The sequence below is a fragment of the Cibotium barometz genome, chromosome 37, assembly GCF_041138505.1.
Source record: "Cibotium barometz isolate CiBa-2024 chromosome 37, ASM4113850v1, whole genome shotgun sequence".
In the NCBI taxonomy this organism is placed as follows: domain Eukaryota; kingdom Viridiplantae; phylum Streptophyta; class Polypodiopsida; order Cyatheales; family Cibotiaceae; genus Cibotium; species Cibotium barometz.
Window position 1 is genome coordinate 36,176,400 of NC_141082.1, and position 26,637 is coordinate 36,203,036.

At 47.3% G+C, this 26,637-nt stretch overlaps 1 protein-coding gene across 9 annotated transcripts in view; it reads right to left on the reverse strand.

Moving 5' to 3' along the window:
- Positions 1 to 26,637, reverse strand: part of LOC147617231 (uncharacterized) — a 258,130-nt gene that overhangs the window by 159,931 nt on the left and 71,562 nt on the right. For all 9 annotated transcript variants that reach the window (XM_086776855.1, XM_086776859.1, XM_086776858.1 and 6 more), the window contains 4 exons: positions 23,874 to 24,134; positions 23,183 to 23,446; positions 22,829 to 23,080; positions 22,010 to 22,600 (listed from right to left, as the gene is read on the reverse strand). In XM_086776855.1, the coding sequence (XP_086632981.1) occupies positions 22,010 to 22,600; positions 22,829 to 23,080; positions 23,183 to 23,446; positions 23,874 to 24,134 (1,368 nt within the window). The remainder of the gene's footprint in view (positions 1 to 22,009; positions 22,601 to 22,828; positions 23,081 to 23,182; positions 23,447 to 23,873; positions 24,135 to 26,637) is intronic.

Sequence of the window (26,637 nt, forward strand, 5' to 3'; positions counted from 1 at the left end):
ATTACAAAAGCAGATATAACCCTTGTTTCAACCTTACCCACATGGGATGACACAATCGATATCAAACAAGAGGATAAAGTTTTCAACACTACAGAGAATTTCAAGCATTCTTCTAACAACCTGGATGAGTATTTCACTACTATGAAGCGGAACACTTCAACAAATAGTAAATACTATTCAAGTATCATCAAGAGAATTCATGGTTGAACCTTCAGATTCTTCTATATCACAATATAGCCAAGTCAAATTCAAGCCCAACATTTGGAAGCAAACAAAGAAGAAGACATTAAAGATTGATGCTACAACTTGGGATTTAGCATTTAAGGCACAACAACAAGACAATAGAGGAACTTTTTCAATATTTCTCAGTGCAAGCTTCACCACAAGCATATATGGTCTAATGATGAAGATCTTCAACAAAAGTCTCTTATTTAGCCGGAGTCTTGTTTTAAGTGAGAGGAAATCTCACGATTGTGACTTAAGCTCTCTTAATTATCCTTAATGATCCTTAATTACTCGTAATTATTGAAGGGACACCAGTGAAGGGTCACACCCTATCACACGGGTCATCACCAAAGGACACATCTCTTCAAAGGGACACATCTATTGATTAAAGGACACATCTCTACATCCAAAGGACATAACTATTCATTCAAGCGTCACACCCTTTCATCAGGGATGTGCCTCTTCATTTGAACCTCTTTAGGCCCTATTTAACAAGGCCTTGTGTCTCAATGCAAACAACACACCTTTTCACTCTTTGCCTCATGTTTACTCAAGTATTTAAGTATTAAGATATTATAATCATGTTTAATTAAGCTAAAAAGCTTAACATCATGAACAGGTGAAAAGAGATGTTAAGTAACCATCATATCTCTATCACCCTGCAAAGCCCGAATGCCACCTTTCACAACATTAGACTAGAGCATACCAGCATCTAGCTCTGCAAAGGTAGATGCAGTACCAGAAGATGAAGTACTAGTCTGCACAGATGAAGGATCACACCAATGATGGAGTTGTAGCTTATAATCTTACTGGCATTAGGGGTTTCCAGCCGTCCTTATAAAAAGCATGACTACGCACATTTATAGCAGCTTTGTCCTTAGAAGGCATGTTTTTTTGCATTGTCTTGTTGGAGTGCTAATTGTGGTTGCACATCGCCTTTTTCTCTAGTCTGCATACCAATCATAGGTCCTATTTGACGTATCTTAGATGGAAGGGCATTATCATCAACCAAAACTGCCGCCATCAAGGAATTAGCAGGCAGGTGTAATTTGAGGGGAGGGCAGTCATCTGCATAGTGTCCAAATTTATGACAGCGTAAACAAGCTCCTGCAAATGTGCCCCATTTAAGCTCAAAACATTCACCCATATGCATATCATCTACTTCCATACTTATCGATTCAAGGGTTGGTTTATCTGTGTCCCACAAAACACGGAACTTATTACGATTACCCATGACATTGGGCGGGCAGATAACCGTGCCAAGACTTTGTGCCAGGTACAGACAAGCATCACAGAAAATCATAGGGAAGCCAACAACCACCCAAACTGCACAACGATGCCACACAAGCGCCTGATAGTTAGTCGCAGGGGTCCAAGGTGGCACATGGACCATCTGCTAACCATAGAACAAAGGAGACTTTTGAAATAACTGCTGCTTGAAATCAGGCTACATAGTAAACACCTTCTACATGTAAACCTGCAAGCACTATGTTCAACCACTGAGAGAATTACAGCCTGTTTAGAGAACTTTTTTACTTTGGGGAGAATTACATTCTTCAAGATAGTACACAGCATAAAGAAACTGCACAGGAGGATCCCCATGTCTTGGCTTCTTGGAATCTGTGACATCAACAGATTTTTCATGTCTTCTTTCATAGTGGATTACCTGTTCCTGTTGTCTCATGGAGTCAAAAGAAAAACCAGCTGCATCCATAGCTGATGGAGAGCGCCTGGAGAAGATGCTCACAACAAAAAGAGATGAAGCTGAAGATCTGTGAACTAACAAACAGTTCATAGAAAACAGAAGCACACACACACAAGGCAGCCAAGAGGCTGAAGAGAAAGCAAAGACGGAAGCTATAAAACAAGAAGAGGCAGTGAGCAGCAAATAGATGGAGCAGAGCAGCGGGCGAGCAAGGCACACACATGAAAAGTGAAGCAGAAAAGCAGGCGAGCGACTAAGCACACACGCACACACGCACAAGGGGGCGAGCAAGTCGATCACACAAGGAGGTTGAAACAAATGAGAAGGGTGAGCAAGTCAAGCAAGTCGAGAAGTTCTACAGGCAAGCAGGTCCACAGGTGAATAGGTCAAGCAGATCGAAGCAAGCAGGTCGACACCAACACACATACGCACACTTTTTTTTTTTGGTGAAAGCCATGCCTCTATTAACAATGAGTTATGTACAATAGAGGAGATTCCCTTAGGGAAAATCCATCTTCAAAGAACTTCAGGAGCAGTGGAAAAACACCTTGAACTGACTAAAAGCCATGTCCTCCATCTGTAAGCAGTCATGGAGGGATTGTTGCAAATTCATCTTAAAGTAAGCATATGCCTACAAAGGCGTGTGCCCAAACATAGCATTATTTTGCATCTTCCATATTGTCCATAAAGCCCAATATCTAGTCCATCAGAAGAAGACATCAAAATAGAGGTGTAGAATAGATCCTTTTTGATCGGAACATCTTAGCAAGTGAGCTGCCCAGCCCCCCCCCTCCTGCACTGTGTCGCTGCTGGCGCCCACACCCCCCCCCCTCTCCCCCCACCTGCTCTTCCCCTTCGTTGCTTGCCCCTCTCCCCCCCCCCTGTTTGCACCTGTGCCCGCACCCCTGTCCTGCCCAACTGCAGCCCCCCCTCCCTACGTTGTTTCTTCCTACGCCCGCCCCCCATCCCTTCGCCGCTTGTGACCCCCTTTGTTCCTCCGGCAACGCCCTCAGGTTGTGGACTGTTCTCTATTTTCAGCAAGTTTCGGGCTCTTCTGGTCTTCGCCCCAAGAGGACTCCATGGCAGCCACTCCATCTCCCTTGACCGAGGCCGCCATTACCTGCTTTTCGTTTTCTAAAGCGGACCTACAACTTCTTGCTACGACTGTCACATCCCTAGAGGCCTCCACTCTGGTATGCAAGATTGTCAGTAGCCGACCCGCGTGTGGCCAACTCGGAGATCTTCTTCAGGCTAGCCTCCTAGGTGCGCCTGCAAAGTTCGCAGATATTCATCCTTTGGGGCAACTACCAGGTTGATTTCGACTCACCAGCGGCGTCTAATCTTGTCATGCAACTGAGCCCCGTTGCACTACATACAGCCCAAGCCTTCTTTGCACGGTGGCAACACGGCTTCGACCTAGCATCCGACTCTTCAGCTGGAGTTTCAGGCTTTCCCGTGACATTCTACTTTTCAGGCCTCAGAAAGGAATACATTCCTCTCTCCCGGTGATTGGTGGTGCCATCGGGAGAGTGATGGAACCCCCCCCCCACCGTTGCCTCGGCCCTCGCACGAGCATCCGGGATTCCATCTCTCCACATGTGTGTTGCCTCACCGGATTCTGTGCCTCACATGATATCTATTCCCAGCCTTCGAGGTGACCCCATTATGCAGTGAGTGGAGTATTCCGTCCTTCCAAGCCAATGCTTCATTTGTAGACACATGGGTCATTTGGCCAAAGCTTGCCCTCGGCGTCAGTCTAGGAGACCGCAGCCCCCACCCCCCCCTCCTTTCCGCACACCAGGGGGCAGAGGGAGGAGCACGTTCCAAGGCAGCGGAAGACCAGGTACCGACCATGGATGACCCTCCAGCCGAAGAGTGGCGGACGGTTGGTCCCCGCCAGGGTCGCCAGCCGAGCACCAGAGCTAAGCATCGCCACCCTGCAGGCCAAGCTAGCAACATGTAGGAGGATTCGGTTCTATCAAAGAAACATTATGAGCATTTATCTCAAGATTTTCCCATTGGCGACGCGCCCTCGCCAATCCCGGAGAGGGCCCCTCCGGCCCCACCAGTACGATGACCGATCCCTCGTCGAGATTCCCCAACCGACCCCCATTGTTCTGAGAGGCCGACCGGCCTCTTTGAGCCCCCAGTGAGCCCATCCCCGCAACCGTCCTCTCCGATGGAGAAAGGATGGACTGATTTTGCAGCCTGTAAATCAGCCCAATCTCTTTGAAATCTTCATGAGTATTATACATTGGAGGCATAGATGAAAGGTCCTCATGATAGGCAGTGGTGATAGCATTCACCTTGGGCCTATGAGATAATGCATCAGCTACTAAATTATTCTTTCCAGAAGTGTGAAGAACCTGAACATGGAAATAAAATTAGCCCACCGCATCTGCTTCTCTTGGAGTTTTCTCTGTGTGAGAAAGTGCCAGAGACTCTGATGATCTGTTTTGACCATAAATTCAACACCTAAGAGATGGTGCTTCCATATGGTTAAAGCATTGATACCTTATGTACAGGGTTTCACGATTTCCAGTCGGCCCATTGGCATAGCAGCCGATCATGCATACCTGAGTTTCACACTAGAGATGGGCCAGCCACTCATCTACCTAGGTACCCGAGATATCAATTTACACGTGAGACAGCTAGGGTTTACCAAGATGCAGTATCTGATGGCTTGTTTGCTTTAGACCCGCATAGCCCTCTGGACGAGATTACGAGAGGATTGGTAGGTGTACTACATGCATCCGCCTTATATGCGTTTCCCTGGCCCCCCCCCCCCCCCCCCCCCCCCCCCGGCCGCACAGCACTACCCCACAGAACAGTTGGTATGATGATGAGTGTCGTGAGACATGGGCACAGCAACAGTGTGAGATTGGGACTCACATGCATAAACAGGCCATGATGATCTTTCGGCACCTTGTGCGGAGGAAGAAACGAGCCTACCTGGCTAAGTTAGAGGAGAAGATCTACCAACTCTTCCTGGGGAAAGACAGCAAGAAGGCATGGAAGATGTTATAGGAGAGACAGCCTGGTACTCCGATTACTGCACTTGGAGGCATGGCATGCTTATGCTAGAGAGCTGTATGATGCACCAGGACAGCCCCCCACCCCCCCTCCACTGGAAGCTAGACCAGCTAGCAGCACCTTTTTTACTATGCAGATGGTGCTAGATGCCATAGACAGGTTACAGAATGAGAATGGAAAGGCACAAGATCATGATGGGCTAGTTGGAGAGCACTTCTCATATGTGCGCGATACTTTGGCTCCGCTGATCGTACATGTGTTTAATTGTGCCATTTGTGAGGGTTTCCCGGCAAGCTGGACAAAGCATATCATTGTACCACTCTTTAAGAGTGGGGACCCCATGGTACCGAGCAACTATAGGTCGATCATCATTGGTCATTACTTGGCCAAACTATATGGCTCTATATTGGAGTCAAAGCTGAGCCGCTGGGTAGAGAGGCATGGTCATCGAGCACAAGGACAGGCCGGTTTCAGGAGAGGATTTACTACCTTGGATCACATACTGACACTTCGGGCACTTATTGAAGAGGGCACGGCACAGAAGAGAAGGATATATAGAAGATAGGGATATATTACTGCTTTGTGGACTTCCGCAAACCCTTCGATACCGTACCACGTGCCAAGCTTATGCACAAATTGCATGACAGTGAGGTACCTGAGGATATGCAATGGGGGATATATGCTTTGTACGAGTCTGTGACAGGCAAAGTCCGAGCTCCAAGCAGACTATCCAATATGGTGACCAACACGAAAGGGGTGAAGCAGGGATGCCCGCTATCACCCACCCTCTTTGGTTTGTACATTGATGTGGTCTCTGATTATGTAGACAGATTGGGAGCCCCAGGGGCATGCCTGGCAGGGGTATTGAGTACGTCAGGTCATATGTCTATTTGGGAGTTACTTTCACATGACCATGTTTCTCCCTCAAGGAGACAGCAGCAACTAGATTAGGGGCATGCAGCCTTGGGGGCACTTGAGAGGCAGCGTGCACACACACAGTTTCAGGAGCCGGCACCAAATTGTGGCTATTTGATACACTTGTCACACCAACCCTCTTGTATGGAGCTCCAATTTGGGGGCCCAGCATACATCACAGATCTCAGAGAGGGACGGACGAGGGATGGAGGCAAAGGGAGAGACCACTGATTATGATGATTGCCCGCATGATTCGGAGCAAATCATCGGTACCACATGAGATTGTTCAGGCTGAGCTGGGTGCCGCACCAGTAGTGACTGAGGCCCTATTCCAGGCGATTACCTTTTTACATCGGCTATAGGAGCTCCCTCAGCAGAGGTACTCCCAATTAGCATTTGACCTCATCCATACAGTTCGCAGAGGATGGAGATACTCATTGCTGGTATGCTCAGATGAAATCTTGGTTTGACCTACATGGTTTGCGGATAGAGGCACTACCACCCTTTCAGTACAGCCTGGATTGTCCATTTTTGGATCTCACCCGCTCAAAGCAAAACCGCGTGATTAGGATGGATATTGTCAAAGTGGACACAGAGAGGACAGAGCCCTTAGGCACGAAAATGGCTCATTACAAGAGCAATTTTCTACACACCTCACCAGATGATTTTATCACCCGCCCGGCGTACATGGACGTACACCTACCACATGGGATACGTTGCGCCAATGGACAGATCCGGACCTCATCACACCAATTGCGGATTGAGATAGGGCGATATGTGCATCAGATCTCGGATGACCGCATTTGTCAGCTATGCTACCAGGAGGTAGAGACAGAGGAGCACTACATTTGATGATGTACAATCTATTATGAGATCCGAGGGATATATCACTGCCTCTTTCGAGAGGGTTTTGGGCCGTTACGCAAGGTCATGGAATTTGAGGATCAGAGACACCTGGGATTGTTCCTACTTGAGCTCAGGAGACAAATAGAGACCCTCTTTGCAGACAGGAGACCAAGCCATGATGTACCTAGACAGAGGATCCTGACAGATTTCTTTGGCACCAGCACCAACAGCCCAGCCCACACACCTCCTGATACCTCCTCCATCAGGCCATCAGGGCACCAACCACGCTCCAAGGGAGTCACCACTGATAGAGCAGTCGTCTTATGTCATGCTCATCGGCCACGCCCACCAGGATCCCAACCACAGCATCCTCACCATCGCCAGATCAGAGCCATTATTGCTCGGCATCGGAGGCGCCTACCTCGCTTCTACGACTTCTCCATTCTAGACAACCCCATGGAGGAGATATTTGATGTGAGGAGAGGGCAGCACTTCAACTGATCGGCATACATGGACCTACTTGATATACATTTTCGAGTATATTCTACTCAGTATCATCTAGGAGTCTTACTTACAGTTCTTATAACTGTAAGACAGTCAGTTTATTGTACTTTTCAGTTTCATTTGGTTGTTCTCTTTGATGAGACACCAACTTCATGGTCTCATAGGCCTTTATGGCCTCTTAGAGATGTTAATATATCATTTCATTTCATTTCTCTCCCAGCAGCACCCCTCCCCCGCCCCTCCACCCCTCCACTCTCCCTCACCTCCTCCCCCCCCCCCCTCCCTTCTGCCTCTCCAGAGCACTCTCGTAGCCCCCCAGCATCCCCTGACCCGAAGAGGAGGCAACCGGCAGGATCCGTCCATCGCTTGATTCACCGATTCTCTAAGCCGGTAGAGATGACCATTGCCACTTCCCCTGTGAGGGCTCTTCCCCTAGAGTCCGCACGTGGGGCTCCAGGGATCCTGGGACAAGCAGTGGATTATAGTTTCTTTCGATGTCTGTCGACTGAAGGGACCGACATTTTCGAGAAGACATTAGCCTCTATTTGGGTATGTGTTGTTTTTCACCACTCTAGGCCCTCTACGCCAGATAATGGCGCGATGATCTTCTCTTTCCTCTTCAGTGCAGCCCCAGGGACAGAGTTGGATCCCGAGATGGTGGCAGCTGCCATCCAGGGCCAAGCAGTCAACTTCTCCCAGCACCTCCAGGATCTTCGCATCACCGACATTCTCACCCATTTCTCCCCCTTGGCTAGGATGGAGCTTGGAGGTTCTGCTCATCGAGGCCAGGGCGGAGAGATGGTACTCTCCAGCTTGGAGTTGCTGCTTTTTGTCTTCATGCATACTTCTCTCGCGGTACCTCTTACAGATACCTCTATTGTGATAGATGGAATCCGGAGCATGCATACACTCGTGCTCATACAGAGAGGTGTTACATGGAGGACAGGATTAGTGCCCATCTAGAGCGCCTTCGCCCCCACACGGATTGTGATTATTCCCCATCTAAACCCTCGCCTAAGACTCTTCGAGTGGAGGGCAGCTCCGCTAGTGCCACATCACACAGAGAGACTAATATGCGGATTGCTACATGGAACATTTAGGGTTTAGGGGGGCCTCAGTGCTTTCAGACACGAGGTGTCCTACGAGGTGAGCTCTAGAGAGCCATGGTTGGGGGACCCATAGACATTTTATTCCTCCAGGAGCATCACCTCGCAGAGGGGTGCACCCGCAAATGCAAGAAGATTCTTCCAGGAAGGAGTCACGCTTTTTGGTTCCCATCTTTCAGCCCCTCTGGGACGCAGGGAGGGGTGTGTATTTATGTCAGAGCAGTTGCTGCCGGCAATGGCTGGCTCAGGAGTCATCGTCCCCGGGTGTGCACAGTGGATTACCATTACTATTAGAGAGGATAGCGTTGGCAACGTTTACGCTCTCAACGTTGCTGCAAGTAGAGCCCTCTTTTGGAGCTTAGTATGGCAGGCCCTCCCTCAAGCTGACTTTTGGTGCTTCGGCGGTGACTTCAACATGATAGAGGCAGTAGAGAACAGACTTGCAGGTGGCACGGCCACAATTTCACAAGCAGAGTACTCAGCCTGGAAGGAAATGGTTCTTGCAGTCAGGGAACAAGACCCTTGGCATCTTCCAGAGTTTGGGCGTAGCAGCCTTCGCTTCTCGAGATCGAATAGGAGGAGCACCGACCCCAACCTCTCTAGACTTGACAGATTTTACATGGATGAGTGGGCTTGCAACCAAGGGGGTATGATTGGTATTTTGGCAGGCACTACATTTTTTGACCACACCCCGATTATTTTGTCCTTAGAGGACCTCTCAAGGCGTGACAAGCAGATGAGCTAGAGGATCCCGGACAGCCTCATTCAAGACCCTGAGATTTGCAACAGGATAGAGCAGATATGGGTGGGATTGGATTTTCTTTCAGGCTCTACTGTGTGCACAGTGGATGAGGGCTTAGGAGAGATCAACTATTTCTTGCAGGAGGCAACCCAAAGCCGTTTAGAGGGTTTCCGGGAGCAGGATGGGAGTTTGTGGAGGAGTCTTGCCTCTCTACAGCGGCTTCAGGAGAGGTCCCCGGATAGTCAGCGGATCGAGAGTCAGCTTGCCGCCACTCGCACAGAGATTAGATCCATAGAGGAGAGGGTGGAGTACAAGTATCATGCCAGGGCCTCTTTCTAGACACAGGCAGGTATAGAGTCACAAGGGATTTCTTTGAGATAGTCAGCCCCCACAAGAGGAGAGATGGTACTCGCACGTTGCATGGCCAAGATGGAGTTATTGTTTCAGATCCCCCCAAGGTGAGAGCCATCGGCACGGACTTTTTTCGATCCCTCCTCACTGGTGCCCCAGTATCTCCACAGGTGGTGGAAGCACGCGAGAGGGTTTGGCGGCATACCACAAGAGGAGAGATGGTATTCGCAGGTTGCATGGCCAGGATGGAGCTTTTGTTTCAGATCCCCCCGAGGTGAGAGCCATCAGCACGGACTTTTTTCAATCCCTCCTCACTGGTGCCCCAGTATCTCCACAGGTGGTGGAAGCACGCGAGAGGGAGGTGGTTCCCCCTTCTCTTCGGTCATTCTTATTGACACCTTTTACTACTCGAGTTGGCGGAGGCAGTGATGGCACTTCCCAAGGGCGAATGGGGTTCCAGACTCTTTCTTCCTTCGCCATTGGGACCTCATGGAAGGTGGCCTTCATGCTGCCTTCAATGAGATTATGATCACAGGTGCCTTGCCGGAGAGGCTCTCAGAGGGTTTGATTCACTTGATTCCCAAGGTGGGTGGTGACAAATTGGAGTTCCGACAGTGAAGACCCATCACTCTTCTAGGCACAGCTATAAGATCTTGGCCAAGGCCATCAGCAGGAGACTTCAGCCTTTTCTCCAAGACTTGATCCACGACACTTACACCGGCTTTGTTCACAATTAGAGCATTCTGGACAACATATTCACCTTCTGGGAGGCGAGAGCTTCGAGCAGGATGCGGCAGTAGGACCTCATTGTGCTACTCCTCGACTTTGAGAAAGCTTATGATAGGGTGGATTGCAGCTTTCTGGAGGGCACTATGAACTGGATGGGATTCCCCATGGAGTGGATTCGTGGAGTCTCGGGACTTTACTCAGCCTCACATAGCCAGGTTCTCATTCAAGGAGCCCGTGGCGAAGATTCCCCCTCTCTCGCTTGGTTAGACAGGGCTGTCCTTTGGCACCTTACCTCTTCCTATTCGTCGTCGAGGCTAAGGTAGTTTTCTCTCCACCCAAGAGACCGGGCTTCAGGGATTGCGTCTTCCCCTCCGCACGTAGGAGGAGTTGCTACACTCAGAGTTTGCAGATGACACAGCAGCTTTCCTTGCAGGAGATGTGGGGAATCTACAGAGGTTTGCGGAGGCGACCGAGGTTTTCTGTCGTGCTTCAGGAGCACAGATCAACTGCCACAAGTCGTGTGATTTTTGGGTAGGCTCAACACCCGCCCCGACTTGGCGACCAGTTGGGGATTTTCAGTGGATCCCGAGGGGCACTCCAGTTCAATACCTTGGTTGCCAGTTGGCATAGATATCTCTCCAGAGGAGCAGCCCACCCTACTTCTTCTGAGTATTCGGAAGAAGCTTCTATATTGGAGCTCAGCAAGCCTCTCCCTTTTGCAGGCAGAGTGATGGTGGCGAACCAAGTATTGCTAGCCACCATGTGATACATCACTTCGTGCTGGCCTTTTCTCGGGCATGCATTGGCCAAGTTTAGCGGTTGATCCGGCACTTCTTATGGGCCAGAAGTGATCGGAGGCCAGCCAGGGACAAGGTGGCATGGCTAGTGATCATTCAGCCACGTAGTAGAGGGGGGCTTGGACTCATCGATCCTGCTATTCAGAACCGTGCCCTGCTAGGCAAGTTGATTGTCAAAGGACTCCTTCCCAGTGGTGAGCCCTAGAAGGATTTCTTATTGGCAAAGGAGCGGCTCCGGCAGCCTTTGATCTGGAACCCCTTGATCCATTTACTCAGTGGCCACATGCTGGGGGCCCAGCCGCATGTATCTTGGGGAGCCTTGAGCACGGGACCAGCGAGGTCTCTTGGAGATTGGATTGCACACAGGCAATTACCCTTGGAGGAGCAAGAGAGAGGCCTGACAAGGATCCGGGGCCGAGATAGGCTCAACGTCCACATTGACTCATCTATCCCTCAAGAGTGGCTGATGCCTATCCCAAACCCAACCCCCCCAGTGTGGTTAGGTGTGTTTACAAGACACGATATCCTCGTGGCGGTCCACGGAGCAGATGAACACTGTGGTCAGCTCACTTTTTCTATTGGATCCCAGGGTAGACTAGAGAGATCAAAGCTTCCCTTGGAGGATTTGAGAGGCTGCACCTTGCAGATAGTGAGGGTGATTGGTTTTCGGGCACACGAATGGCACATGGATCCAACACCAGCCACGGTGGCGGGGGAGAGACTATGGTGGCTATAGATTTGTGAGTGCCCACCTCTCACGCGGCTGCAGTGGACCCGGGAGAGTGGACTTGGCATGATCCTGAGGATCGGGAGGAGACTCTTGAGCCCCTTTCTTTGCATATACAGCACGGCTAGGCCGCAGGATCTAGATGCTTGAGATAGATGGCACACTGGCAACAACAGCACATTCGCAATCACAGGGCCTATCATAGCGTTTCTTTCAGATTTTTGGAAGAGGCTTTGGGACAGCTTTCAACCTAGAAAGATCACACTCTTTCTTTGGTTGATGGCACACAGGAGTTTGGCGGTTGGTACTTGGCTGGCAGTTGCAGGTCGGTTAGCGGCTTGTCTACGATGCAGCCACCATCAGGAGTCTCAACAACATTGCTTTGGGATTACCCGAAGGCTCAACAGATTTGGCAGCTGATTCTCCGCATCTTCGCTATGGACAAGGCATCGACCCTGATCATCACTTGGGGGGGGCACTGTCGCTTGGGCCACACAGGCACGAGCGATCAGGACTTATGAGGAGGATGGGGAGGGCTAGCCCTTCAGGTCTCTCACCATCGTATTGCAGCAATACCAGTCACACAGCCCCTCCTAAAAGTGACTAGCAGCTAGGCTCATGCCAGAGGTGGGAGATTTGCAGTGGCATCACAGCCTGGCACATTTAGTGTGCTGGATGTAGTGAGGCCATTGAGGGTACCCACACTCCGCCGGCTGAGATCATCAAGAGCATATGGCTTGATATTATTCACACCCTCCGCGGTCAGTGGGGGAAGCTACAAGGAGGTTCTGACCGCATGTGGAAGCCGCGGGAAGCCTTCTTCAGACTTTGGAGGCCTGGCCCTTTCCTCACATATAGAGGCGGTGACCCCATTTGGCACTACAGACCACCTATGTGGTTGTCCCCCCCCCCCCCCCCCCCCCCTCTTGTATGAGATAGCCTTCTCCTCACAGAGCGGCCAGCTGGAGAAGAAGCATCTCTTCCCTTTATGATCACTTGTTTCCCGCCCTTTTATGAGGCGAGTTTGTATCTAGCCCGTCGTGGGTGTACTTAGCCCTTTGTGGCTGTTTCCTTCTTTAACTAATTGAAGGATCTGTTTCTCGGGGAAAAAAAAAAGAAGAAGACATCAAAATCAGGAGAGTTGGGCACACCAATCCCAAATATCCAGAAATGCTTGCCATATCGCTTGCCAAGGAAGCAACGTGAGATATCATCAACCAATCTTTGAAGAAACTCCCTTGTCTTCAAACAATGCCATAATAGAGCTCCACATCTACAGCAAGTACTCCAGCTATCCGTCTTTTAGCAAGCATCTCCACAACAAGGAGAACACCCACCAAACAATGCCAAAGAAACAATCTTTGCTTTAAAGGGAGCGTACTTTTCCATATACTCCGGAGTTGTTTTTTCAACCATCTTTCACTCTTTTGCATACCCCATACAATGTTACCATGTGCATGAATCCAAGGTGGTGGGAGCAGATCATTATACATGCTAGCTGCAATTACCTTATCCAAATGTAATCCCCTTGCCTTTTCAGTTTTCCCTTTCACTTTCCAATCACGAAGCCTATCATTTTCAACCAGAGGAGGCTATGGTTCTGTCAGAATACGCAGCGGAGATGATGACCAGGTCTGGGAACACAAGAGCAAAAAACGCATGCAGAAAAACAGCACAAGAGAGAGATAGATGTAGGCGTGTAACTCTGCTCTGATATACACAAGAAGATCCCGAATATGATACAATGAGTGGTATGGGGGTGGGGGCCTATTTATATGCCCCCACATGTGCAGTCGGCCTGCTGAAAAAGGCTCCACGACTGCATATACAGTCGGCCAGCAGCATGCAGCCAGTCGGCCAGCTCTGAGGGTCCACGACTGCATCAAATACAATCGGCCAGCTCCAGTACACACATCTGATGTAGTTGGCCAGCAAATGGATCCTCCTGCCAACTCAGGACTGCCTCCCAAGCCATAGAAAAATGGGAAAAATGCGGGGAGTGAGGAAAAATGATAAAACACCTGAGAAGGGCGGGCACACCCACAACAAAGGCCCTGGTGTATAAAACTGGACAGGAGATGACTTCTAACACCCCCTCTCAGCTCCTGGTTGTGTAACCAACCAAAGGGAGCTGGGGTGCCGCCCGAGCAAGTCCTGAGAGAGCGACTTCGTGAAGAGGTCCACCGTACTGTCCTCCGTTGAACAGAACTCTAGCAAGATGTCATCAGCAACGATCTGTTCATGAACAAAGTGCCTCTGGATGACCATGGGTTCCTCCAGTGGAAGCCCAAGCCTGCAATGTAACCTTTGCATCCGCACCACCTCACAAGCATCACAAACAGCCCGGTACTCTGCCTCTGTTCTCGACAAGGCAAAAGATGACTGTCTCCTACTGCTCCGTGAAACTGCTCCTGGGCCTGAAGTAGAGCTCCTCGTGTCCGGATCTCCTCCCCAAACCGAGTCACTCCAACCGTGGAGTCGGACACCATCCAACAATCCCCCTCCTGTGTACAAGAGTCCATGATCCTTCGCATGCCGCAGAAACCACAGGAAATGCAATCCTGCCTCCCAAAGAGACATCTGCAACCATGAGCTCAACTGCCTCATCAGGAAGCTCCCGTCCAATCTGGTGTCCATCAACCAGATCAATGAACCATACAGCTTCTGAGTCATAGAGACATCACACTGCTCACAAGGATCAACACTTGTTACGGTGCACAAACAAGTCCTGGAAACCTGATGAAACCTATCAACCACCCCCTCTGAATCTGGAACCACAAAGCCTGGAGAAACCACCTCCTTCTGCAAGTAAGCACTTGCCACCTGCCTGGCTTTCCGAAAGGTCCCCGTGGAAAGAACATCACAATCTAATGGAGGTTCTTTGTCCCGAATACTACGAGACATCAGAGCATAAGTGACCTGTTCAGCTTCCTCTGACTGACGAACACAAGAACTATCAGTACTGGAAAGTTCCTGCCAACTGCTACCATCTACAGGCAAGCTATCCACCACCTGGTCTCGGAAAGCCCGCACCTGCAGCGTATCCACACTTAAGTGGCCATTACCAGACTGCCACTCATCACAAACCTGAGGACCTGGGAGAGAGAGTGCTGAAAGCCTGTAGACTCCATTCTCCACTCCACCTTCCCAAACCACTTGGCCTGTTGCTTTGTCCCGGAGAGCAACAAAATGCTCATCAAACTCCACCCGTACGCCAGTCTTGCACACCTGATGCATTGACAATAGATGAAAACCAAGTGCCGGAACATACAACACCTGGGAGGAATGCTTCCCCCCTCTGCCATCGGGAACTATCTCCATCCTGCCCTCACTGTGAACTGGGATAGTGGATGTATCCCTAGTAAGAATGTGACCACAAAGCCTACAGAGATCCTGTAAACCGGAACGGGAAGGAGTCATGTGCCTGGAAGCACCACTATCGAGAATCCACTCCCGAGTATCTGTCGGAGAGTCCTCCAATCTCCTCCCTGCCTGAAGAAAATGAAACATCGGTGTCCATCACCTCCAGGTGCACAAAAGCCGGAGTCTTCATGATTGCTGTTGAGGAATCGTCACCCTTCTCGGTCTTCCGCTTGGGACACTGCCTCCAATAGTGGCCTTTCTCACCACAATCATTACAGGTCCTCTCTGCCTCCAGTTTCTCACGGTCAGCGTCGGACTTCTTCTCAGAAGACTTCTCCGATGAAGCCTTCCCTTTGCCCGAGTTACGGCCTTTCGACCGTTGGCCAGTAAAAGCCTCCGAACCTCCACCCTGAGGAGGGTTCGTGAATCGTTCCTCCTGGTCCAGGACCATGGGCACAAGCTCCTCCCACGTGATAGTGCTAAGCCTGCCACTCGTAATCAAAGACGAGTAAAATGCTAAGTACGAAGAGGGCAAGTGCGACAGTAACATTATGGCCATGTCCTCTGACGATATCTCCTTCCCAGCCTGAAGAACTTCCTGCTGAAGAGCCTGCAGCTTGTTAATATGCTCCCGCATTGTCGACGACTTTGCAGGGCTCATAACCCGCATCTGTACTTCCAAGGAAATCCTCTTCATGGGCGATACCCTGTAGTAAAGTGAGGCCAAATGCTACCATATACCTCTGGCCAGCGTCATATGCTTTACATGATTGATTACCTGCGGTGTGCAGTTGAGGAAAATAAACGAACGGACCCTGGCGTTGACACGATCCCACATCTGTGTTTGGGCCTCCCGGTCCTTTCGGGTTGACGGTAACTCCCCTTCCTCTACTTCCGGCCGTGGAACACCAACAACGATGAAATCAGCGAGGTCGTAAGACTCCAGAACAGATTCCATCATAACCTTCCATATGGCCAAGTCCTAAGGGCTATTGGAGCCTAGATTGGGTAATACTTACCACCTGTTCCAACTGATGGTCCACTGGGAACGTGGGAAGTGTGGGGATCTTCACACGTCTCTCGGCCATCTCAAACAGATCTGCCATTGCGGGGATGTACTCTGAATAGGGTGGGTGGGTGGGTGGGAACAAAGAAGAACTAAAACCTGCAAGTGGCTGTCCAGCAAATCAGCCCGCCTTCCTCTTGCTTCTCCTCTTCCCAAACAGTCCAAAACAATCCACCAATCAGCCACAAAACAGTCCCCCTCTTGCTCACACAAATCCCAAGAACTATCTAGAGCCTAGGGCTCTGATACCATGTCAAAATACGCAGCGGAGATGATGACCACATCTGGGAACACAAGAGCAAAAAACGCATGCAGAAAAACAGCACAAGAGAGAGATAGATGTAGGCATGTAACTCTGCTCTGATATACACAAGAAGATCCCGAATATGATACAATGAGTGGTATGGGGGTGGGGGCCTATTTATATGCCTCCACATGTGCAGTCGGCTTGCTGAAAAAGGCTCCACGATTGCATATACAGTCGGCCAACAGCATGCAGCCAGTCGGCCAGCTCTGAGGGTCCACGACTGCATCAAGTACAGTCGGCCAGCTCCAATACACACATCTGATGTAGTCGGCCAGCAAATGGATCCTCCTGCCAACTCAGGGCTGCCTCCCAAGCCACAGAAAAATGGAAAAAATAAGGGGAAAATGCGGGGAGTGAGGAAAAATGATAAAACACCTGATAAGGGCGGGCACACGCACAACAAAGGCCCTGGTGTATAAAACTGGACAGGAGATGACTTCTAACAGGTTCATATGGCTGCAATAACCTTTAAATCTTTCTCCATATCCGTCTCTAATGTAGACCCAAGTTATGTTTATTGCATGCCTCTGGAAAGGATAGCACATTCCCTATATCATCCACAACATCTTGAAGCATGTGTATACTCAAGGATGCTAAAAAGCATGCTTTATGTGGCTCTTGCATAGCTAGTGGTCCGTCAAACAAGAGGACCACCATTCTTGTAGCATATGGACAGCCTGCAATGCGACCCTCAAAACGGTCCAACACCAATTCCCAAAGTGACTTCACCCAATTTCCATAGGCCATAGTTTTCATGCCTGCGCACATAGCAAAAAGCATAATTGCCGAAGGCTACTCCTGCCGAAAAAACATTGGGATCATGGTAGCTTTTCGAGCCAAAACATGGTAGTAAAGGTCAAGAATATTCAAACCACCATGCATCTTTGGTAAACAAACATAATTGTGTGGCACCAGTCTCGGGGCTTTTTTATTCGTCTTGGTCTTCCAAAACAATTCCAAAGCTTCAGACATGAAAGAATACAAAAAAACAAAGTAGTAAATGCCAAGAATATTCAAACCACCATGCATCTTTGGCGAACAAACATAATTGTGTGGCACCAATCTCAAGGCTTTTTTATTCGTCTTGGTCTTCCAAAACAATTCCAAAGCTTCAGACATGAAAGCATACAAATCTTTCTTTCTCCAAACAAGCAATGGCAAATGGAATTGAACATAGACAATGATCACTAATCATACAATGTGTAATCTCACATGCAAGGGCCACGTTGAGAGCTTCCAATAAGCAAGTTTCGCTTTAAGCCTCTACAATACCCATTGTGCCACATTCTCAACCACCATATCCCATCCCAATGGGTATCCAAGATGCCTGACGATTTGATTAGGCTGAAGTATTTGTCATGGCCATAGAAGTCGGTGCCAATCAATACAATGTAACGGAATCAACTTCGACTTTTCAAATTTTATACATTTTCGTCCCAAAGCCCAAAGCAGCCATTACATTAGCTATGTAATTTAAATGCAAACCAAAAACTTGCAAGGCTCTATTTGTAAGTGGATGTTGATTTGAGTTTGGACTTAGCAGGATTTGCTTTTGAACTTTGTGCTTGTTTGAACTTAGCATTTGGACTATCTGGGTGATGTACCTGTAAAAACCAATTCCAGCTCTACCCTCTATGGGGAGCAAGCCAAAATAATTAGTAAAAGGAGAGTTTTTAAATTATACTACACTTACCAGTTTGTTGACATCGGTCACTGTATCAAATGCCTTCACCATATCCACCTGCATAATCAACACATCTTGTTTTGTATATTTGGCATATTCCATAGCAATATAGGCATTAGTAATATTATCCATTATTTGTCTTCTTGGCACAAAACCATATTGATGAGGATGCAATCCATCATACAAAACAGCTTTCAGGCGGTTGGCTATCATTTTAGAAGCCAGCTTATATATCATAGGCATTAAAGTAATTGGGCGCCGTTCGTTCAGCGTTTCACACAATTCCTTTTTAGGAGCCAACGTAACCAGCCCTTCTTTCCACGAAGCTGGCATTTCACCGCCCATTCATAAAGCATTAATCATATACACAATTGGGTACTTCAGATCCTCCCAAAATGTCTGAAAGAATTCCAACGTGAGGCCATCCCATCCAGGAGATTTCCAGTGACCCATGTCTATTAATGCATCTTGTAATTCGGAAACACTAAACAATGCATCAAAACATATGCATCTCCATTGGACACTATAGGATTTACACATGCCAAGAACTCATCCCTTGCATTCCAAACTTCTACTGTAGTTTGAGAAGGAAGCTCAAAAATGCGAGCAAAATGTTGCACACGTGTATCTGCCAGCTCAGCTTTTGTGCTCGTCCAATGACCATTAGCTTTTTTAGTTCAAGAAATCTTTTGCCTTCATTTATGCACATGTAGAATTTTGAAGCTTTGGAAGAGCAACCTTGATCTATTATTTGTTTGTGGCGCGTGCTTACCTACCATTTTTGTATCTTCCTTTGCTCATCCAGAGTGATGCAGGTTTTAGCCTCACACAATATCATCTGCTGCACCTTTGATAATGCATGACAATGGCGAAGTTCAATTAATGATTGTACTATTTGTTTTGCATCATCCACCCTTTGCCTTTGTTCTCCCATGTATCATCTACCATAGTCTGCAACAACAGTTTGCATGCAAAGAGCAAAGTGATACCAAGCTACATTCAGATCTTCTAACAATTGACCCCAAAGTGGCGCAATAGCATCCTTCACCATTGCTTGAAATATGGTATCTATAAGATAATTGTTGTTGACGATCAAAAAACGTTGATGCTGAAATGGATGTTCATGTACAAGCGATTGAAAATACAAGCCCATCCATAAAGACACATGATCTGACACTTGAGCAACATAATCCACCCATAGCTTGCATGTGAATGCATCATACTGCGGATCATTTAGCATGTATCATCTATCAAGACGTGCCGAATAATGATCTAGAGCATTATGTTTGAAAACCACAAATCACTAGCATCCATTTGGAGAATAAAACTCTATCGTTCATGTCTTTCTATCACTAACATATGAGATGCATGAGAAGTGATGTCTTCATCTCTGGGGGAGTTATTGAAATCCCCACATACAAAAGCATGTGTGAGCCAAGGATAAGAAGCAAAAGTTTGCCACAACCTTTGTCTCACAGTAGACAATTGGGAGGCATAGAGTCCTATGCAACATACATTGCATAGCCATCCATCTCCCAAGAGGATCATTGAATTCAAGCACTGGTTGCAACTCATGCCTTACAAGGAAAGCAACCCCTAAATATGTACAGGTTTCTACATAAAATATATCATAACTAGAGAAGTGTCCAGACTAGCCACTATACTCATGTTGATTATGTTCTTGGATACACAGCACATCAAGCTTCATTCTATTTCAATAGTGCCAAAAACGCCTCCATTTATTAAGATCACAGAGGCCCTACACATTATAAGCCAGACGCTTTATAGGAATCATTGACATCTCTATCAGAGAAAGTAAAAGAAAGCTAATTCACATCCATGTTGTGGTCACCACTGGCATCCTGCAATACATACCATATAACATCATTCTTATCCACAATTTGTGTGCCTACTTCACAAAGCTCCGCCCAATTTCTCGACACCACATCTATAAAAGGATTTTGATTCTGGCCTCGTACAGTTTGTGGCTCAGTCCAATTTCGGAAATGATATGTAGACCGGGGCGGCTGCTTAGCTGTTGTCTTTGGAGTCACAAATCCATCTTTTTCAGCCTTCCCTATGACATTTTCCTTTGCGGAAATTATTGTTTTATTATTAGCCAGGGTTCCATTAAGCATGGGGGGCTTACCCTTTAACTTTTCTTGCATCTTAACCCCAACTCCTGTGTTCACCACCTTGTTGACAGGTCGGACAACTTCCTGTTTTTGGGATGGAGATACAGCTTTTGGAGGGGGTTGATGTATTAGAGATGGACATTGCGAAGACATGTGCCCAAATTTGCGACATTGAAAACGAGAACCAACAAACACACCCCAATTAAGCTCAAAATATTTCCTGCCAGTGGCTAAAGGCCCAATTCCAGGTCTACTCACCCCAATAGAAATGTGCGGGATAGTGGGTTTTGAATTCCTACGGGAAGTGCACCACACCGGGCATTTATGCTTAATCACATTATGATAGTCCTTATTAGGTGACCAAGGCAATACATGCACCATCTGCGTGCCATACATCAATGGTGACATTTCCAGAAGCGTAGTACGATGTACGCTATCTGAGAGAAGCACTTCAAAAAAACCACAAGCGGCCCAGTACACCCCATCAACAAAACCCCCTTGCAAGACTAATTTCAACCACTGTGCCACTTCTTAAGCCTGAGGCATTTTCCCAGGAAAGAAAATCACTACTGCATTTTCAGAAAAACGCTTGAGAGGGGTGACAATCGAAGGCACCAGAATGTCGTAATGATGCTCAAGAACCGGATGTTTCCATTGTTTTCTGTTATCCGCAAAATCTTCAGCAAGCACGTCATAAACAAAGTGGTCTTCAGGAGAGCGTGCCACATCAAAATTGACTCGTTTATCTGTGCATAGCTGCTTATTTCTGTGTTCCACTTCACGACGAGGCTGGAGTAAACCATGAAGAAACAAGAGCACACAGACACTTATACAAACTCAAACGAAGACAAGGCAAGAGGTTAAAACAATAGACAAGAAAAAAACAGCTGTAAAATAGAAACAATAGACAAGAAAAAAACAGTTGTAAAACAGGGACACGCAGAAGACGACCCAAGGTCCAAACTCTCCACACAAAACCAACAGGAACAAGCGGGGGCCTATGTGGACAACGCGCATGCGAACACACACACACTTTTTAGTGAAACCACTGATTTTATCTATCTTAATGTAGAACCGCTACCACCCAAAGTGGATGGTTTAGAAAGAAGATAAATTTGGTTGCCACCAAAAGATAATGGCAAAATTTCTTGACCGTGTAAACTATAGCTAACCCTTCCCTCTCAGTGGTGGTATAATTTCGTTCTGTCTCATCGAGTTGGCAGCTAGTAAAGCTGATAGGGAAATCCAACTTATGTTCACTGGGTTGAGCCAGCACACACCCACACGCGTGAGTGCAAAGGAAGAAAACGAGAACAGCACAATAGACGCTGGAGAAGAAAGGGAAAGGAGGCAGAGCGCAGGACACGAGCTGGCGAGTAAACTCCACGCAGCACACACGCACATATGCATGTTATTGCAGGCAGCGCGCGGAGGAATCACGGACAATAGAACCACTCGGCAGGAATTCTCAACAGGGTCGCTCGACAGCAGATCCTCTCACAGAGGATTCACGGACAACAGAACCGCTCGGCAACTCCTCTTGACAGGGTCGTTCCCCACACATACACACCCCTCACAGCACTCACGCACACATGGACACACACGCACACATGAACACACATACACACATGAACATGCACACACCCATTCATCACAACCCCACACACACACAAATGCACGGACATAAACATACAAACATGGAGAGAAACACAAGCATCTAATGATAAGTGATTTGCCTTTATCTCTCTCAAGCCATACAATGTTCAGTCTATACCTTTGCAAGGTCCTTTGTAGTTTCTGTTTTTCCTGTGCCTGCAGGTCCTTCTGGAGCACCTCCAAGGTTCAAGTGGATTGCACCCATCAGCGTCCGATAGCATCTATCTGTTAAAGGGGTAATCACCAGTCTGCTAGAGTTCCCCAAGTACTCATAACCATACTCACGTGAACAGTTCATCATGCGGACAAAACATGTTTCTTTTTCCCAATACATCCGGAGCTGGCTTTGCCATAAAAAATCAGATTCATTCTCAATACCCTCCTTAGCCAAAAGCGCAACCACATCTCGAGCATGGACATCCATAACCACTAATGCACTAAGAGTGGCACGATTTAGCTTGGTCAGGTTTCCTCTTACTAAAGAAACAACATTGCCGAGCTGCTCTGTGCATCTCTTCTCGAAGTTACTTAAAGAGTTTCCACCAGTCAGAATGTTATCTGTGAGCATTTTGGTCCAGTATATGGCACTTACAACAAGAACGATTTGTCCAGGCCATTGAAGGACCCAATTCTCACGTGGCACCTCTGCATATGCAACCACAGATTTTGCACACTGATCTTGTAGAGACTGAAGCATTCCTTCTTCCACCTGTTCATAGATAACTGTTAAAGGAAGTTACATTTTCAAGAGAACAAAGAACTTTCAAAAACTGTTGTTTCTTTTCCCCAGCCTTTAGCCTGGTACTGAAGATTTTCATCTCCTGGCAGCAAGGCCTGGGCTCAATACCCGCCAACCTAAACCCTGAATGCACTACACGTAAATGTATCCCACAAAAAAAATGTTGTTGCCTTTGAGGAGAAAAGTATGAGGTTTTGCCTGTAAAAGCCATTTTTCTACAGCTCCTTGTGCTGTCTTCGGGTTGAACTTTTCCGTGAGTGCCACCACCTCTCCTTCAGCAGAAATCATTGCAGTGACATCAAGGTTTTTTTCAAATCTTAGACTGTTAATGCCCTCAAAACACTTCTTCAAATGGGGCTGCACCCGAAGTGGATCCTTTGTCTCAGAAAGGATCTCCAGCATCTCATCATTGGAGAGGAAAAAAAACCTTGGAAACGCTACTCTTTTCACCTGTAATTCAGAAATTTATAGGTGAAATCTCTTATCTTACGTAACCCTTAAATGGGAAATAATGAAGGCTTCAAAATTGCCAAATGTATGGATGGAGCGTACCTCCAGGTAAGATGCCAATCCCTTATTGATCGCTTCAAGGAGCCTGTTGGCCTCCTTAAGTTTCTGTAACCTATCAATATCTTTTGCAGCTTCTAAACAAGCAGGGTTTGAAGACGTTCTTTTCATCACCTCTCTCCAAGTTTGGTCCACAGTGGAGAACTTCTCCCCTTCCTCAGGCATCTGCCGCATAATGTCTTTGGAGCCGAAAATCGGCCCCAAGTATTGCCATGTTGCTTGACATTCCAACCAATTATCTAATAAATCCTGGGATTTGCGAGAAAATAAACACATCAAAACAGATCCTGTTAAGCAAATCTAAGCATGTGTGTATGCATGGGTGCAAGCTGAGTGTGCCTGCACATGCATGCCCATGCGTGCGTGCCTGCATGCACATCAAAGATCAAACTTGCATTGACTGTTGCATCCCATCAAAGGACTCATTAAAGATTATACTTGCATTGACTTCTGTGTCCCTCCATCAAAGGACTCACTGAAGACTAGCCTTCCATTGATTTCTACACCCTATCCAAAAGCATGCAATGGCAGGCAGAAGGATGCTGGAGTACGTGTGCATGCATGTGTGCGTGCGTGCAAGAGGGGCAACGTAGGAGGGAGGTTCGCCTATATGGGATTGTTCATTTGTGTGCTTGATGAGATGTCAGGATGAAAGAAAAACAATCACATAATGCACCTGCATGTTCAGCATGAGAGTCCGCCATTTGCCTGCCCTTTCTTGGAAAAACTTTATGAAAGGTGAAGCACACATAGATTGTATTTTCACCAGTTGATCATCAAGAATTTGTTGGATATCATCCATCCCTCCCAATATAAAAGTTCCAGAGTCTTTGTAAGGAAGGACCACAAATTCAACACCATTCCAATCTGCAGCCATTTTGTCTAGAGTTTTTTCAAAGGAATACTCTTTGCTTGCAATTGCAGCCAATGATCTTACCTAGATAAATAGACAATAGAAAATCTAAGTTTCTTCCCCCATAAAAAACACTTATATATTAAGTATGATTAAAGATGTAGACTCATATTACAAATACACAACACATGGAAAATAAAATTTTAATCCAATTATTGACTTTAAAAAATATTTAGGGAATTATTTTAGAAAGATAAACCATGTGACCATAGAAATTGTGTAGGATCTACTTCTACATACTTTCACCACAACCGAGGGCAATATGGCGCCAAGCATGTAACCCCTCTCCAAATCTCCAAATGAAGTGTACCACTTGTAGCCATATTTGGTAGTGATGTGTGTGAACACATCACTAGGATTTTTGGATGGTCCTAGTGTGTGAACACACTAGGACCAGCTAGGGCACTTTTTCCCTCTTTAGGAGGTTTTTTCCCCCATGCTAGTATACACCTGTCTTGGGGTATATTTATCATCTTTGTATAGTACACATTCATAATCTATCTATCATCTCATTGTGTGCTCCATAGAGCTTCTTCATTGTGTATGTGTGTGTGCATTCCTGCAACCCAGACGAGAGGGGGACTTGAATATTATCGATCCGGATGTTCAGTGCAGGGCGTTGCTCTACAAACTTGTGGTCAGAGGTTTCCTACCAGGCACTGAGCCTTGGAAGGATTTTTTCTTGTCTCAGATTTCCGGATGTATACCCCGGGTTGGGAGAGACTGGATACCAGCACATGGTTTTTGTTCACAAAGGATGATATCAGGGCACCATCTTTCCCTCTTATTGCAGCCATTATCAGAGCATGGAGAAGCATGAGACCTTTTTTGCGACAAAGGCTTCCTAGGTCTTTGCATGAGGATGACCAACAACCTATTATGTGGAACGAGCTCATTAGGGATGAGGCCAGTCGGCCACTTGGTGCATCTCGTTATATGCCGTGGTCAGGATGGGAGAGATGACCACTACCCTTATAAAAAAGCTGCGGACCGAACTAGGAGAGCCAAGCAATTGTCCCCCAAGTCACATGTATGGGTGGGCCACTCAATTCGCCCATAAGTTGGGGTTCAGAACCGCAAATATGCTGTGCAGTGCTCATCCCCACATAAACAATGTTGTACAGTCTCAGAATCTGCCGCACACCTAGGGTAGGAAGGTGCTACACTGAAAACCGATCTCCACTGATTGGTGGGAAGACCACCATGTAAGAATAACCAAAAGAAATGAGAGATCTGGCTCCTTCTATATGAGTGCCAAAGTCTATGCCAATATCTGCGTTGTATCATTGGAGAAATATCATAGCTCTCCCAATGAGGCGTGAGAGTAGGGATCCTATGCATCTGTTGAGTGAGGAGAAGCCTGGCATTCCGGACGTTGAAACTGAAAAAAGGAAGGGTTTTCAAAGGATCAAAGGCATCAATCCACTCCCACTCTCCTGGATCCCACTGCAGATATCTGATAGGACTGCCACCATATAACCACAAACACCAAGAGCCATGAGTCACTATTTGAGGAGAAGGGTCAATGAACCAATGCTTCCTCGAACAACCAACAATCCTCACTGGACTAAGCCTAGTATCTGGGATGATCTCCTCCATGCTACATCTCCTCAATCTCCCTCTAGGCATGATAGAGTAAATGATGCAATCTGTAGCCTCCTAGCCCGGGAGAGCAATGACATGCAGCGGTATGCCTATCCTTGAAAAGACTCCCAGCCAACTCGGATGATAGTCTCCATGAAAGGTCCTAGAGAGCCACTCATGCGAAATAGCTACATCAATCTGATCAATATGAATGCGAGAGCCCCTAAGATGTTGAATGGATACAGCTCTCTGATCCTCCGGAAGACTCTTAAAGGTCTTCCAAGCAAGAACTGTGTATGCAAAAAACTCTCCTAGTTTCATTCGTAGAGGTATTGCCCAGCATGGTTTATTGCAGGATGTCCCTCACTCTGATTATACAATCCCCAGACAAAGGATTCACACCACTTGGGAGACTGTTGCTAGTATTACAACATGGCAGATCTAGAGAGCTAGATGCACGGAGGCTATTGAGGGTGTCAAGATTTTTGGGTTTGAGTGCATTAGTACTATATGGGGTGATATCATCCATACTCTTATGGCTACTTGGGCTCGTATTCAGGGGTCCTCTCATTCTACGCAGGCAAAGCGCGTTATATTTATGCGCGAGTGGGACCATGGCATTTTCTTTTCCTCTAGTCCCACAGGTCTTTCATGGCATCATGATGCTCCTCAGTGGTTGAAATCACCTTACATATTGGGGTGATTCTATTTTTTTCCGGCTTATAGCTGTGATTGTTGTATGTCTTTTTCCTGGCACACAAGTGCTCAACACTTAACTTCACTTTACTTGCAAAAAATGTGAGAGTTCTAAAGTTATATTGGGTTCATCAAGTTACTAAAATAATAACTGAAACCCAAGAATACAAGTGTTTTTTGAGAATCGTACATAAATATTAAGTGTTGGATGAACTCACGGCCCCTTCTGGGCAGCGTGGTTCAATAG